Genomic DNA, 17,109 nt, shown 5'->3' with positions numbered 1-17,109 from the left:
TTTTATCCCTCAATATTGAAATAAAGCTGATTCTTCTGTCCTCACACACTCAGGATCTGAAGTTCTTCTCTTACATTTTTTTCAGTATTACAGTACACTACAGTACTTTAATCCATAGTTCCTGATTAACGAGGAGTTACTGAAGTACAAGCTTTTAAAAAAAATGTTTCTGTCTTTACAGATGTAGCAAAAGACTGAAAACATGCTGTTGTTTGCACATATTTAATATTCAGCTCTGCACAGGAGCTGAAGCAGAGTGCAGCCTGGTGCTTTTACAGTATAATATAATACTTGTAATAAAAGTACAGTAACAGTAATTAGTGACTGAGCAGCCCGGGGCGTTTCTCTTGATTTCTTTAGTAAATTCATTCACCTGCACAGCTAAACGAACCCTGACAGCCGAGTGCTCATTTTAGCTAGCTAGGTCTCAGGAGCTAGCTATGGACGGTAGTTACGGATTAGCTTACAAACACATTTAACTTACCGAAAAAGTGCAGCGGGGCCTCGGGTCCTTCTGTCGGGTAGTCCAGTTTACTGAAGAACACCTCAGACTGTCAGGTTAAAACACTCGATCGTGTTTTCGTAACGTAAACGCTGGTCCTCCTCTCAGAGCCTGAGCTCTATCTGCTATTCGCGAACAGAGATACGCAAGTTTCTCCGTGACTGCAGCTGTCACTCAAAGCTCTTATGATGACGATTCACCCCAATTTAACATCACCGCGGTAGGAATTAGAATCAAACTTATGGGAAAGGAGACCCCTTGAACATCAATCAGCGTGGTGAGAACTATTGAAAACAAAAGAAAGAATCTTTGGAAAAAAATTATCTAAGGAGAATTAATTTATTTTAGTCTGACCCCAGTCCCATCCGCTAACATGGAGGAGGCGGGGTTTATGAACTATACTGCAGCCAGACACCAGGGGGCGATAGAGACGTGTTGGCTTCATTTTTGGGGACCTGTCGCGTCGTCCATGTTTTCTACATCAATGGTTATGACACAAACATAGCACAGTTGTAAGTATCATAGTTTCTAGGCTCTAAGGCTTTTTGTCAGTTTAATAGTGAGCTTTACAAGATTGATTTTCATGCCAAAGGCTGGCACAGAACTAAGTTCGCGTATGACCACTAGAGCTGGAAACAACCTCAAGCAATCCAAAGGCTAATCAGCACGGCTAGCATTTTAAAAACATTTGTTAAATGTTGTCATTGCTAACATATACCTGTGTTTAACAGCATGGTGAGTAGAGAGAACGGTAAGTTATTGTTAGCTTTGAAAAGAAAAATGTCAAAATGTAACATTAGCATGAGCTACATGCTAATGTTATTCACTCAAGCAAACATCTCAGTATGATTGAGATTGATTTGATTTGCTGCTTTCTAATATCTGTGTTTATTTCTGGATATACCTATACCTGCGGTTAGTATACATGCTACTTAAAGGCTGACAGAGGCAGTAAGTGTAAAAGACCATAAATTAACTCCATTCATATAGTTATATCACATGCACTTGCACACGCATGATGGCAACCGTAACCATGGCCTGCGGAGGGTATATAAATGCTGCACAATGTTCCATTCGTCCCTTTACACTTGCTATTGGACTTGTTTTGACCTGCTCCAACCTCAGCCTGTGGAAAGTTAAGTTTTCGGAAAATATTTTACTGAAAGCGAATTTTACTTGCTAGCGACAACAAGTACTTCATCTTTGGATTGTTTGTACTTGTTTTTCATACAGCAAAGCCTGAAGATGGCTTGTCGTGGACTCGACAGTCCCCTGGACTTTGCTGCAGGTACTTTCAACATTTCTTCAGTTATTTTAAGAGCCACTAAATGACTGTAATAATTTAATAAGTTCCAGTGTGAATATCAAGTTTTAATGTTATCAAAATATGCTTATTCCAAGATTTTTCCCTGTAAACTGTTTGTATGCTTTAAATTTTCCGGGAGAGGTGTAGAAATTATTAACGACTGGTGTATGAATTTGAAACAAAAGGTGTTACTTTGATTTAAAGGCTTCAAATTTGACATTTTTTTAATGATTTGGTTAAAAATAGCTTAATGGACTACAATTTGTAAAATGCCCCAAAACCAGTCTCTGTGGTAACAGCATCTTCAGCATGTCATGACGTCAGAACACACAGGTGTAAACACACCAGATCCCGGTCCCCTCCTAACATCCTGTTCTTCTCGGATCAAAGGCTTTATTGAAATAAACTATAACTTTTTCCCTGCTACAAAACGTGATAATAAAAAATAACAAAAATAAAATAATATAATAAAGAATATGAAAACAGTAATCATAGTACAGTAGTAATAATGGTATCCTCATGTTATGCTAATACTATATCTTATTATATAGCAGTTAATGATGTGAACTTAGTTGACTTAGCTGTTTGTTGCTTGCATGAACAAGTAGAAGTGTCATTCAGTCTGACATAAATGTATCCTAAAATGCTTTTCTCTCATCATCTGCTCAAACTAACAGATGTAGCTCTGTTCCTTTAGCACTTGATGTTTATTACATTCTTAATGTTATTTTGAACTTGTTTCCTCACAGGTCGTCTCGACTATGTGGTTGAGCGTCCCGCAGAAGAAGGCCTTCCTGAGGTCATCAGGATCCTGGATGACTCTGACACCCAGCATGTCAGTGAAGGTGAGTATGGTGAGTATATCCTTCTCTCATCCTCCCCCTCTTCTCATGAAGCACAGGATCCTGATGACAGTGAAGAGGAAGGTGAGTACCCTCCCTACCTACCTGAGGACGTCGATGAGGTGAGTGAAGACACTGACAATTCCTCTGATTGGAACAACTCAGAAGAGTGGGCCGATTGGCCTAGTGACGACTCGGGGTATGACACCATGGATGAGAGAGATGATTCCCCTCTCATCCAGGAGCTCCCTCCAGAGCCGTTTTGGCACGATTGGCGACATCCTATTGCTCCAGGTGCTGCCCCATTCGCCATGCCGCCTTTCGGCCAGGCCAACGCCCCACTCTTCTCAGTTGGTGATCCGTCAGCTTCTCCTCCTTCCTCTGCTCCTCCCTCAGCTCCTTCCTCTCCTGCTCCCTTAGCTGCTTCGTCTCCTGCTCCCTCAGCTCCTTCCTCTCCTGCTCCCTCAGCTCCTTCCTCTCCTGCTCTCTCAGCTCCTTCCTCTGCTGCTCCTTCTTCCGCTACTCTCTCAGCTTCTCCTTCAACCTCAGCTCTCACCTCCTCAGCAAAGAGAAGCAGAGAAGACATCTGCACTGAAGAGGTAAGTGCAAAGAGGTGCAAGGTAAGTGATGACACGTTCTGTTGCCCTTCAACATCCTCAGGTTCTTTTGGAGTCAGACGCTTCTGGGAAAGGCCTTTTGACCTTTCACTTGATGACAGTGACTCTGACTAGGTAATGTTAGAACTTGTTTTTAAACTTTAAATGTTTAGGTTTGCTTTGCGTCTTGCAGTGTTTGTAAGACACTATTTAAATGACTAACATATTTTTTCTCAAGCTCTAGCTCACCATGCAGGACAAAGGTAAGTCCGTACTTAATGTCAACACAAATAAGTAGAAAATGTTTAAAAATGATGTCGTGAACTGACTGTAGTCTCTTGTTTTTACATAAGGTATAGCCTGTGGCTAAGGGATCAGAGGTAAGGTAAAAACACATAACAGAAGAAAAGTAAATTGAACAACTCGGTGATCTGTGAATTCATGCTTTTCTCTTTGTCTTTTTGTCTTCAGGTGCTTTACACTTGTCCTCTCCCAGCATTCAGCACTTCAGACACTCAACGTCCAAGACGGAGCTAACACAGAGAGATACTCCACCCAGAAGACAGCCTTACCCCAACCCGATGAGAAGGATGGATGACCAAATGACAAACTGGAGAGTGGTGCTGTGTTCCAGCTATGTAAGTTATCACCTCACATTGGCTACAAACTGTCTTGAAGACTAAATCCTTCCAATAGCTGGTGTAAATCATCGTCCTACAGTACTGTAGGTTTAAGTTTATTTATAGTTATTGTGTATATGTTGAGTTTAAAATTGCATTTTAACAACATGCTGCCAACAATGGAAATGCTGTATTGTGTTAAAATGACGTCTTTCTCGTGTTATTGCTTTGCAGGGCAGCTGAGAGTGGACAGAGCTGCACAGAGGACCAAAGATCCACTCTCAGCACTTCATACCTGACTGGCCACAGCACCACCCCTCTTCACCCAGGGTGAGGAGGGTCCTGACCCCGCCTGCACAGAGGGAGTTGTGAACATGCACTTCTGTGTCGGTGGGTTTAGGAGCCTCGTCACACTCACACGGATGAAGACTGTCACTGGAAGATGTCTCCATTGCATCAGCAGGACGTAAGCATTTGTATAATATTACAGTTTGTCATGTTTTATACATGTTTTTATTGCTTCACTTCAAACTAGGAGATAGAAAATAAACCAGTTTTCATAATATTTTCTGTGTATTTAGTTGTTTTCTTAATAAGTTATTTGGAACATCATTGCAACCTGTCAGCTTTTTATTGAGGATTTAGAAAGTTGCTGGTGGCCCGAGTGTGTACAGTGGGGTGTTGTTTTTGTCACATGGTGAAAGTGACCTCATGGGGAGCAAAAAGAACAACTGAACAATTTGGGGATTCACAGACTTTTGTAATCATTAAAAGATGAAGAAAAATAGTTTTGTGTGATCAGTTTTAAGTACTGTAGAAAGTGAGCAGCAATTTAATCAAATCCTGGGATGAAATGGGACAAAAGGGTAATGTGACAGCCACATTAGTTCCCTTCCCTCGTTTAACAATGTGTAAGCTGCTTTAACCTGCAATTTACTGCATGTTATTAGGCTGCATGGTACAACCACAGTCTGCTAACCACCCGTGGTGAGCGAAGGTTTTGAGGCATTCTTCGAACTACTGATGAAGCTTCATCAATGCTTGTTAAGTTTCACAACCACATTTCATCCCGATGGTCCAAGGCTTACATCTTTATGCTCACAAACGTGCTTCTGTAATTAATCAGTAACCAATTTATTACTTTAAGTTACAGTGTGAGGGGCATTGATGAACATAAATTAGATTTAACTGGATTATGTGTTTAGGTCAAGAGACACAGACCTTCATCTTTAAGAGGCTCTTCTTAAATGTGTAATCACGATGTTTGTGTTTGTCTGCAGCATCACTGCAGCAGAGAGGGTATAACACAAGGCCACAGTCATGTGGTATTCTGTCCTGCTATTAAGTGAATAAAATACTGAAAATTCAATCTAGACACTAAATACAGTCACCGGCCACTTCATTAGTTACACCTGCCTTAATTCTTTGTGGCACAGATTCAACAAAGACCTGGAAACATTCCTCACAGATTTAGTTTCATATTGACATGATAGCATCACACAGTTGCTTCAGATTTGTCGGCTGTGCATCCATGTTGCAAATCTCCTGATCCACCACATGCCAAAGATAATCTGCTGGATTGACATCCGTTATAAGATGAGTATACTGTGGTCATAAAACGATGGACATGGTCAGCAGCACAGCTCAGGGAGGTTGTACCTCTGGAGAGGCCTCTTCCCACACCTGAAGTTTGTACCAGTGAAAAGAACAGGTTTCCTCACACAGTGTTTCCTAGTGTTTCATCAACAAAGGAGAATTTATTCCTCAGACTGTGCAAAATTGCATTCATGGTTATCCTGCTGCGAGGGCGAGCTCTGAGATGGGCCCAAGCCATGCTTGCTCCTCAGCAGCCTTTATTTAACCTGACATGTGGAAGACTGCTCGACTCTGGAGAAGGAGTTATGCTTTCTGTTTTTTAAAATGAGCAGTAATGATACTTGTAATAAATGTAGTCTTTATGCAGCTCTGGAGGCCTGGATCACTGAACTGAACTCTCGGCATCCCACCCTTGAAAAACTCGTAGCTGGTCAGGCCTCTGTAGCTGGAGCAGTGGAAGGTGGCGTAGGCCCTGCTAACTGTCTCCCAGCAGGTTATCCTGAGCAGACGTGAAAACATGATGGCTGGGTGACGGTGAGGAGGAATCATAGACTTAAACAGAAGCCCTGGTACACCACAACCCTGTTCCTGTGTCTAACTGTTTTTCCCCACTCGGTGACACACCCGCCGGGGAACAAACTCCGCTAATTAGTGATTCTGTTCTGAGACATGTGAAGACACCAGCAACCATAGTCAGTTGTCTTCCAGGGGCCAGAGCAGGCGGCACTGAGGGAAATTTAAAAACTGCTGGCTGAGGGTAAACCTGAATTCAGTAAAAGTATCATTCACATCAGCAATAATGACACCTGGTTACGTCAATCAGAGGTCACTAAAATCAATATTGAATCAGTGTGTAACTTTGCAAACACAATGTCAGACTGTAGTCCCCTCCCCAATCACACCAGGAGTGTCATGTTCTCCTTAAATTGCTGGCTGTCTGAGTGGTGTCCAAAAAAACGATGTGGGCTTTATAGATAATTGGGAAACTTTCTGGAGGAACTCTGGTCTGGTTAGGAGACATGGCATCCATCCCACTTTGGATGAAGCAGCTGTTATTTCTAGAAATCTGGCAAATTTATGAAATCCCCTGAAACATGACTATCCAGTGTTGGGACCAGGAAGCAGAGTTGCAGTCTCACACACCTCTGCAGCTTCTCTCCTCCTGTTATCCCCCTAAAACCGAGTCTCCATAGAGACTGTGTCAGCTCCCAAACAGACAAAAAACAAACTAAAAACCAGCAAAAAAATGACTTAAATGTAAAAAATAAAAGAAAGAAAGAACAATACAGTATCCTCAACAGCACCAAAGAGTTATTACATGACTTAATAATTGATCAACAAATCGATTCACTCTGCCTTACTGAAACCTGGTTACAGCAGGATGATTATGTAAGTTTAAATGAATTAACACCCTGAGTCATACTAACTATCAGAGCCTTTGAAGCGCAGGCCGAGGAGGCGGTGTGGCAGCAATCTTCCACACCAGCTTATTAATTAAACAAAGATCAACACAGAGTTTAATTCATTTGAAAGCCTGATGTTTAGCCTTGTCCATCCCAGCTGGAAACTTAGATAAACATTTAAAAAGAGCCCGTGAAGCTAGAACATCTTATTATTCATCACTGATTGAAGAAAATAAGATCAACCCTAAGTTTCTCTTCAGCACTGACAAAAAGTCAGAGCACTGTTGAGCCAACGATTCCTTTAATGTTAACTAGTAATGACTTCATGAACTTCTTCACAAATAAAATTTTAACCATTAGAGAAGAAATTACTCATAATCATCTCACAGATGTAACATTATCTGCAGCTACTTTCAGTACCATTGATATTGAGTCTTTTTCTCCAACTGATCTTTCTGAGTTAACTTCAGTAATGACTTTCATCGTATCATCATCATGTCTTTTAGACCCCATTCCTACAAGACGGCTCAAAGAAGTCCTGCCATTAATTAATGCTTCAATCTTAAATATGATCAACCTATCTCTAATAATCTGCTGTGTACCACAGGCCTTCAAGCTGGCTGTAGTTAAACCTTTACTTAAAAAGCCATCTCTAGACCCAGCTGTCTTAGCTAATTATAGGCCAATCTCTAACCTTCCTTTCATATCAAACATTCTTGAAAGAGTAGTTGTCAAACAGCTAAGGTATTACAGGTACTGTGCTGCAGTGGTTTGAATCATATCTATCTAAAAGTCTCCAATTTGTTCATGTAACTTGAGAGTCCTCTTCACACAGATTCTTACTCTGGATGGCGTTACCTTGGCCTCCAGTAACACTGTGAAGAACCTCGGAGTCATTTTTGACCAGGATATGTCCTTTAATGCACATATTAAACACACATGTAGCACTGCTTTCTTCCATTTGCACAATATCAATAAAATTAGAAATAGCCTGTTTCAGAGTGATGCTGAAGAACTAGTTCATGCATATGTTACTTCTAGGCTTGACTACTGTAATTCATTATTATCAGGATGTCCTAAAAACACCTTGAAAAGACTTCAGTTAATCCAAAATGTTGCAGCAAGAGTACTGACAGGGACTAGAAAGAGAGAGGTGATGGCGATGGCGTTCATTTCACTCTCCTTGAAGCTCGGTGTGAAATTCTGCAGTAGACTGGAGCGAGGCAAAGAGTAAGTAAAGGGACAATAAGAGGAAATGAAGGGAGAGAAAAAACATGGCTGAGAAACACAAAGAAAGAAGAAAAATAAAAAATGGTGGAAAAAAAGGATCAGAGCCTAAATTCTAAAGCTGCAGCTTTGCATACCTGCAGCTCCAAGATCTCACTGACATGTAATCATAGACTGTATATAAACATAGGCCAGTGTGATGTCATTGATTTGTAGACTTTAATTTTGAACAAAGGGCAACCTCTGGGTACACTTCATCATACTATTTATTCATCTCTGGCTCTCACAGCAGGTCTTTTGTTCTGTCGTCCTTCTGTCATCTCAACTGGTGCCGGCAGATGCCCGCCCCGCCCTGAGCTGTCACAGTAGCAGCAGCACACTGTGTGATTTTGAGGAGTGGACCCAAAATGCAGACACCAAGGAACATGGAAAAAAATGTAAATGTTAACAGAAAGCGAGCCATTTATTGAGGATGGTAAAAGATTAAAAAACAAAAGGCAAAGGTGAAGCTAAACAATAACCTAAACTGGGGAAACTAAAGATAAACATAAAAAAACATGAAACTTGATGTGGATATAAAGATACCTTGAAAAGTGGCACAAAGGACAACAGGCAACCTTTTTAAAGCTGCATATCTTGCATTATATGGTGATTATTCACACGGCTCTGTTGGTGCCTGTCTCCTTGCTCAAATAAAATATTTAATCTCATTTTGTTCATTGTTCAATAATCGTGTTTTTATGGAAAAAAAATGGTTGTGTAATGTTATAAATACTCAGAAACTCCCCAGAGGCTCCGGACTTTTACATAAAGATATTATATTCAGTCCTGTAGAAAGTTATTTAAAAATATGTGATCCTCTCTGGTTACTCTGGTATGAATAACTCTGAATCACTTTATGGTAAATAACACACTGTGTAAAAAAACTGTGAAAAAATTCCAGATGACAAGTTTGTAGTTCAACATACAAGTGACAACCTTTGACCTTCATCAGGTTTTATTTAATTGTGTTAGAGAAAATCTCATATGCTCTTCGTGCAGCTGAGTACATCAAGTGTTTAAAACGGAAGCTGTGCAGGTCTGAGATCAGCAGCTTTGTGAAACACAAAACTGAGGTCCTGTTAATGCTGATATACAGTGACACAGTTACATGAGTGATTAATCCTTTTGTTTTTTTGTCTTTAACTTTATCAATAAAACAGCTGCAGCTTTCACTGACAGCACGTATGGTCCTTTAACCTTTGTACTGTTTTCATCAGTTCATTTTGCAGTTAACATGTGAACATGTTGGATGATCTGTCTGCTGTCACTGGGTGTTGCTGAGGTCTGAATCTGAGGGCAGCTCCTGTAATCACAAAGAGAACAGAACCATCAAACTCAGATATAAATTTTATCCCTCAATATTGAAATAAAGCTGATTCTTCTGTCCTCACACACTCAGGATCTGAAGTTCTTCTCTTACATTTTTTTCAGTATTACAGTTTAATCCATAGTTACAGATTAATGAGGAGTTACTGAAGTACAAGCTTTTAAAAAATTGTTACTGTCTTTACAGATGTGGCAAGAGACTGAAAACATGCTGTTGTTTGCACATATTTAATATTCAGCTCTGCACAGGAGCTGAAGCAGGGTGCAGCCTGTTGCTTTTACAGTATAATACTTGTAATAAAAGTACAGTAACAGTAATTAGTGACTGAGCAGCCCGGGGCGTTTCTCTTGATTTCTTTAGTAAATTCATTCACCTGCACAGCTAAACGAACCCTGACAGCCGACTGCTCATTTTAGCTAGCTAGGTCTCAGGAGCTAGCTAAGGACGGTAGTTACGGATTAGCTTACAAACACGTTTAACTTAACGAAAAAGTGCAGCGGGGCCTCGGGTCCTTCTGTCGGGTAGTCCAGTTTACTGAAGAACATCTCAGACTGTTAAAACAATGAGGCGTGTTTTCATAGCATAAACGCTGGGCGTCCTCTCAGAGCCTGAGCTCTATCTGCTATTCCCGAACAGAGATACGCAAGTTTCTCCGTGACTGCAGCTGTCAGTCAAAGCTCTTATGATGACGTTACACCCCAATTTCACATCACCGCGGTAGGAATTAGAATCAAACTTATGGGAAAGGAGACCCCTTGAACATCAATCAGCATGATGAGAACTATTGATAACAAAAGAAAGAATCTTTGGAAAAAGTTGATCTTAGGAGAATTAATTTATTTTAGTCTGACCCTAGTCCCATCCGCTAACATGGAGGAGGCGGGGTTTATGACCTATACTGCAGCCAGACACCAGGGGGCGATAGAGACGTTTTGGCTTCATTTTTGGGGTTCTGTTGCGTCGTCCATGTTTTCTACAGTCAATGGTTGCAACGTTAGATCACACGAAAGGGAAGGCAAGAAGCTGGAAAATGGCCTCTCTTTTCATCGTTTCCCCTCCCTCACGGACCGCTGCTGTACAGAACCTCTGATGTCCTCCTCTGGTGTTCTGCTGTGAAAACTTTTGGGTTTAGGGATTAACATAGTTGCCATGGTTTCCTTTCTTCTCTTATTTGTTGTGTGTGATCAGGACAATTCTGGAGAAGATGGGCCTGCAGGGGAAAGTCGCCCCTTGCAGGCCAGAAGACATGAGATAACTTTAAAAAATACAAAGTACGTTTGTGTGTTATCAAGAAGATAATTCTTAAGAACACAAGTTAATAAATGTGCAATTACTAAGAGTTGTTGTGGTGTTTTTATTTGCCTGCTGTCATTTTCGATTTCCTCTGCCTTTAGGATTGCAAGTATCCAGGCTCAGGAGAGGGGGTCAGTGGGAAGCCTACTGCTGCTACTTGGCCCTGGTTTGCCCTCATGGATGAGGTGATAGGACAGATGCCTTCCACTAAGCCTCCTGTCCTAATTTCCTCTCTCCCTGAGGACACTCCAGGGCCAAGCACAGCAGTGGGTGACCAAAACGACAGCGATGACGAAGCGGCTCAGCCACCTACGATGAAGCGGCTCAGCCACCTACGACAGGGAGCAAGAGGAAAAGAGATGATGAGCTGCTAGACCTCATCAGAGAGGCAGCAAAGAGAGGCTGAGGAGAGGAGAGCGGGGAGAGGATGGACAGACTGTTTTCACTTCTTGAAAGATTAGTTCCCAAATGAGTTATGTATTGAGAAATTTATTTATTTGAATATATTTGTTACATTGTTATATGTGTTGCATTAGTTTAAAGGTTTTATGTTATTAATAAATTGATTCAAACAAACAGTAATTGTCACTGAACTCAATTTGATTTACAGGCATTTTTAACATGTATGAACATAATGCTAACTATTACATGGATATTTATTTGATAGCAATAAAGTAAATAACAATAACAATTAAACAAGAATATTTCAAATACACAGTATGTAAAGATGAAAAAACAATATTTACAGTTGTTCACACAGGATTAACCCGAGTGACCTGTTCCTGGACCGTTTCTTTTACAGCTGTAATAGATTACAGGAAGTCTCTGGCAGTGTTGCTGAAGATCAGACATGGATGGGGTGCTGCAACTGAGACCTGTGGTTTGTCTTTTCTGGTTGGCGAGTGGAGAATCACACAGGGTGGTCTGCAAAGAGCTTTAGGATGCTTCCTCCCACTCACCACTAAGATGTTTTCAGAAATATGCAAGCAGGAGATGGTGGATGCTATATTATTAGTATGATACTTGTAACTCTGTAGCAGACAACAGTTTGATAAAGTGCTATGTAAAAAAACAAACAAACAAAAGATTAGATTCTATACGTTTCAAAGATATTTAGTTTATATATTTTATATGATACAGTACATGTGTAAGAATGACCGATGTTGTGCCAAAAAATGATTTCTGGTTTTTGCCCTAAACTGATTGCTCATATTTAACCTGCTATAAATAACTTGTTCTATAATACGTGAAACATATGTCAGATGTATCATATCAAGTCACTCTGAGCCACCAGCAACATTCCTGTAACAAGGTAGAAGCTGCAATCAGTTTTTGGCAGTGACTTTTATATATCCTTTATTTATCCAGTTCACAAACAATCTTGTTGACATTAGAAATTTATTTTTTAAGAGTAATTTGGCCAAGAGGACAGCAGACAGCGCAACAGATATATCAAGTTACATTATAACCAGAGTTATAAAGATACTTGAACAACAGGTAATTGTTGTATATAGAAAACCTCTTTGTAAACCATGTTCACCGAAGTATATTTACCAACATACATAAAGATATTACACATATTATACACGGAAACATTGGAAATCAGTTTTAGCAGGCGAATACTTTTTTGGCACAACGCTGACAATAATTCAATTATCCGTGTAATTATCTGAGTAATTCCTAAATGCGTGTAGATTAAAGGAAATTATTTTACCTGGATATGTTTGTCTCTGATGAGCCTAAGGTACAAAACGTGCGGGCGACGACGATAAGGTTTTTCTGGCTCCTGGAGAAATAAAATTGTCCAAACAACGGAGCGACATTTCTGGGTCCAAGTTTTCGCGCTGTGGCGCTAGTGACCGGAAAAACACGCAATTAAGGGCGGAGTTGAAGGCTAGGAGGCTGTCCACAGCCCATCTGTTATGTTGGATACTCATTGTTTGTTCAATAAAGTTTCTATGGAGAAAAATAGGGCCGTCCACAGCCGCTCACTTCCTGACTACCCGTCCGTCTAAGGACACTACCTTGTGACGTAGGTAGTGTCCTTATAAGCATCCTTCCGCTGAAGGAGCCTCTGTGTCCGTTTCGTGATCTCCCTTATCAACCCTCATTCATGCTGTGTGTTCTGCCTGCGCCTGCCTGCCTGCCTAAACACAAGTCTAACTTATGTTTCACACTGTGTTTTGTTAGAAAATAATCGAATTGTTACATGCTTAAATTTACACAAAACATAAGAAATCTGCTTTGTCTCGAACAAAATATAAAAACCCAATTTTTCATGATTTGTTGTGTTAACCCCTGATATCCAAAATATAATTTGCCATTTTTGACTACTTTTGATTTTACATTTGCCTTGCTTTGAATTATTCTTTTCAGCTCAACCATTTCTGAATTTACTGTTATTTTTTCATTGACACAACTGATCTGAAATCACACAATCCAGTGAAATCCAGTGCCTTTAACACTATTCTTCCCACAGTTCTGAAGGACAAGCTGGAGAACACAGGAGTGGACCATCGTCTCACTACATGGATACTGGACTTCCTCACAGACCAACCTGAGAGCTCAGGGCTGTGTGTCGGACAGGGTCGTCTGCAGTACGGGGGCCCTACAGGGAACTGTTCTGGCTCTGTTCCTCTTCACCATCTACACTGCAGACTTCTCCCACAGCTCCACCCAGTGCTTCCTGCAGAAGTTCTCTGATGGCTCTGCAATAGTCGGCCTCATCACTGATGCGGACGACAGGGAGTACAGAGAACTGACCCACGACTTTGTGGACTGGTGCCAGCTGAACTACATCCAGATCAACACTAGTGAAATCAAGGAGCTGGTGGTAGACTTCCACAGGCACATACATCCTCCACTGCAACCACTAAACATTCAAAGTATGGACATTGAGACTGTGGACAGCTACAGGTACCTTGGTGTTCATCTGAACAATAAACTGGACTGGACTCACAATTCACATGCTCTCTACAGGAAAGGGCAGAGCAGGCTGTACCTGCTGCGGAGACTCAGGTCTTTTGGAGTGAAGGGCCCCTTCCTGAAGACCTTCTATGACTCTGGAGAGGAGTAAAGGTGCCCTCTGTTTGTGAGGTACGCCTGCTGCTTGCCAAACACAGCAAGGAGAGGGGTCTCACACACAACCTGTCGAAAGGGGAGGCGGCAGGCTGCTTCCAAATAGTGCACATTTCATTCATAATGTTGTCAACCCAAGCCCATTATGGATTAATTATTTTTCGTGGGTTGTGTGAAAAAAAATGTGGCCAGATGGGCTACTCGCCTCTCTTTTTCTCTCTCGCTCACTCTCTCCTGCGCTTGCTCACTCTCTTCGCCGCGCAGCTAGGTTGATTGGGAGCCCACCTGCATATTGATTGCAGGGCGGCATTAGCCCGTATAAAGCAAGCCCGTGTTTTTGTTTGATCATGCCTCCCATGCATTCGGCACAAAGCAGCAGTAAATGCTGGCCCACTGCAACGGACTGATCAGCAGGAGTCAATCATATGACAGCTACAGCACGGCAGTTGGTTTTATTCCGGCGTTGCGGAGAGAGGTGCTCGTGTTATCCCCACCAGTGAGAGTATAGCGCCTTCGTTCCTGGGGTAAGCCGTTAAAACGACTTTTATTAGCATTTATAGCTATAAGAGTCTCAGGCTATATTTATCTGTTTTAGGGTTTGACTGCTGTATTCGCCTCTCCGTGGCAGATCGCCCTACCTAAACTGGAAGAGTGAAACGCCTTCCCAGCCGCTGGTGTGAGGACTCCTCCTCAGTGGACCCTGCTGTCTTGTCTTTTCTTGTTTTGCCTTGTTTCGTCTTATTTTGATTTTTATTAAGTAGGCTTACCTCTTTCTGGTTCGCCTGGTTTTATTCTATTTTTATCCTGGACTGTTGCTCGTACCCACGCTTCTGTGATCGGGCTGAAGCGACCCTCTGCCCGAGTGTCGTGCTGGACTTTAAATCGCCTCGGTTGCCGGTCTCAGCCGGTGAGGAGCCAGACCGGCTCGCGATCGAGGATAATTACTACCAGCACGAGTGATAGTTTGACCCGTGGGGTATAAGCCTTCCTGTGTGTGTGTGTGTGTGTGTGTGTGTGTGTGTGTGTTTCCTTTTATTAAAGTTATTAAAGTGTGTTTTAGTTTTTTTATGATCTGTAGCGAGCCTGACGCTCATTGTCCTTTTATTCTTTTAACATATTTTTCTGTGTTTTATTTCAGCGAACGGAGGACGTGCCAGTGGCCTTGGGACCTCAGGTGGTGGGTCGTTTTTCACACTTTCTTTTGTACAGCACCGGGTGGGCTGCAGTGATTTTCTTTGTGTGATTTTCTTTTGGGTCCACGGCTGCTGGTAAGTCCAAGTTCCCTGATTGTTTTATTTTCATTCTAGGACACTGTCAACAATGACGCTACATCTTGGGTTTTAATATTTTATTTATTTTTATTATAAATAAAACTGTTATAATATTGGAGCCAACCTGCCTCAGTGTGCATCTTTGAATCGGTGCGGCCTCTTTTTATTCTTTTTATTTATTCTTCTTAAATATATTTCCTGGGGGTGAAATTCCCCTAGGTGGCGTTGTCATTTTATTACTTTTTATCTAACCCCGCCGACCACTTGGTCACAAAAACAAAACCCTATAGAAGATGTAGGTCTATTAGTCTATGTTGTGGGGTTGAGTGATGATGCTGGAGTGCAAAATTACTGATGGAATATAGACAAGAAAAGGTCAAAGCCATCAGGTCCTCAGTTTAGAAAAAAAGAAAAAAGAAGAAGAGAAACAAGCAAAAGATTCAGGCAAGCAGATGTGTCTTTGGATAACGCAGGTATTATGTATCCTGAAACAAGATAACATTCATTAGTAGGGCCAGGACTCTGCAGTCTATTTACACCTACAGGCCAGTGGACACTCTTTCAATGATGAGGATGTACACATCTTGGACAGGGAGGAACGCTGGTTTGAGCGGAGTCAAGGAGGCCATTTACGTGAAAAGGGAAAGACCATCTCTGAATCGTTGAGGGGACCTAAAGGTACATCTGTCAGCATCTTACAATGCTGTGATTGTATTGTATATAGTACTCTATTTTGTATAGTATGTTATTCTGCTTATCTTATTCTATTCTGTTGCTTTTCTAGTAAATGTTTACTGCTCTTGTACTTGATCTTGTACAAATCTTATCTCATCTTAAAACATAAAATTCTAGTAGTAATTATATTTTTAACTGTAAAAACGACAGACATGTTAATAAATTGTGAAATGCCATTCTACATGCCACAGGAGCTGAGGGTAGTTATTATTACAGCTGTCTATTTACCACTAAATACTAACGTGAAGGCGGCCATGACAGAGCTCTAAAACAACATCAGTGAGCAGCAGAAGGATCATCCTGATGAAATCTTCATAACAGCGGAGATTTCGACCTGGCAAGTCTTACATCTGTTCTGCCCAAATTCTACCAACATGTGAACATTGCAACCAGGGGAGAGAATACACTAGACAAAGTGTATACAAACATCAAGGATTCTTACAGAGCTACTGCCCTCCTCCACATTGCTAACTCTGAAAACTTGGCCGTTATACTCACAGCCAGAGTGCAGCAGGACAAACCAGTGGTCAGAGAAGTTTGAATTTGGCCACCAGAAGCAAATTCTGCACTGAAAGACTGTTTTGCGACCACCCAGTGGGAAATCTTCAAAGAGGCTGCAACGTATAACAACATCACTGACTTCCAGGAATACTCTGTGTCTGTCATCGACTACATTAATACGTGTATAGATGATGTGACAATGGTGAAAACTATCAAGAAGCAAGCCAACCAAAAACCATATATGGAGATGATCGTTCTTTGCTGAGGGCTCGGAACAAAGCCTTTAACTCTGGGAATACTGCAGCTTATAGTCTAGCAAGAAAGAATTTGTCAAAGGGGATTAAAGAAGTGAAGAGGCTGTATGCACAAAAACTGGACAGCCACTTCAGATGCGACAGAGACCCACATCGCCTTTAGCTCAGCTTTTAACACGATTCACAGCAGTTGGTGGAAAAGCTGATGCTTTTAGGCGTGGACCCGGCAGCCTGCAACTGACAAAGCAGCAACAGACAGTCAAGATGGGCAGCCAAACATCAAAGACCATCTTAGTGAGTACAGGCTCTCCTCAGGGGTGTGTCCTGAGCCCACTTTTGTTCAGCCTGCTCACTCATGACTGTACGGCCAGATTCAGCACTAACCACATGGTGAAGTTCGCAGACGGCACAACTGTGGTTGGTCTCATCACTGACAACGAGTCTGCCTATAGAATAGAAGTGGAGCAGCTAGAAGTGTGGTGAAGATCTCACATTCTCACCGTCAAAGTGAACAAA

The 17,109-nt window shown here is 41.6% G+C and overlaps 2 protein-coding genes and 1 pseudogene across 3 annotated transcripts in view; all 3 read left to right on the top strand.

Moving 5' to 3' along the window:
* Positions 1-1,202: 1,202 nt before the first annotated feature.
* The window catches only part of LOC148102407 (uncharacterized), a 179,692-nt gene continuing 163,785 nt past the window's right edge, over positions 1,203-17,109 (top strand). For both annotated transcript variants that reach the window (XR_015719106.1, XM_087841499.1), the window contains exon 1: positions 1,203-1,237. Coding sequence is in view for 1 of the 2 variants with exons in the window: in XM_087841499.1 (XP_087697625.1) it covers positions 1,235-1,237 (3 nt within the window). In the remaining variant the exon portion in view is untranslated. The remainder of the gene's footprint in view (positions 1,238-17,109) is intronic.
* Positions 1,748-4,189, top strand: LOC148102413 (uncharacterized). The gene is made up of 4 exons (XM_087842370.1): positions 1,748-1,790; positions 2,558-3,626; positions 3,718-3,884; positions 4,101-4,189. Exons 1-2 carry the CDS (start codon positions 1,748-1,750, stop codon positions 3,379-3,381), a joined length of 867 nt encoding a protein of 288 aa, XP_087698496.1. The 3' UTR covers positions 3,382-3,626; positions 3,718-3,884; positions 4,101-4,189.
* LOC148102412 (uncharacterized) lies at positions 5,787-17,076 on the top strand (annotated as a pseudogene).

This window comes from Neolamprologus brichardi, chromosome 6, assembly GCF_056152115.1.
Source record: "Neolamprologus brichardi isolate AB-2024 chromosome 6, ASM5615211v1, whole genome shotgun sequence".
Taxonomy (NCBI): Eukaryota; Metazoa; Chordata; class Actinopteri; order Cichliformes; family Cichlidae; genus Neolamprologus; species Neolamprologus brichardi.
Note: the sequence above shows the minus strand (reverse complement) of the source record. Positions and strands in the feature narration are given on the sequence as shown.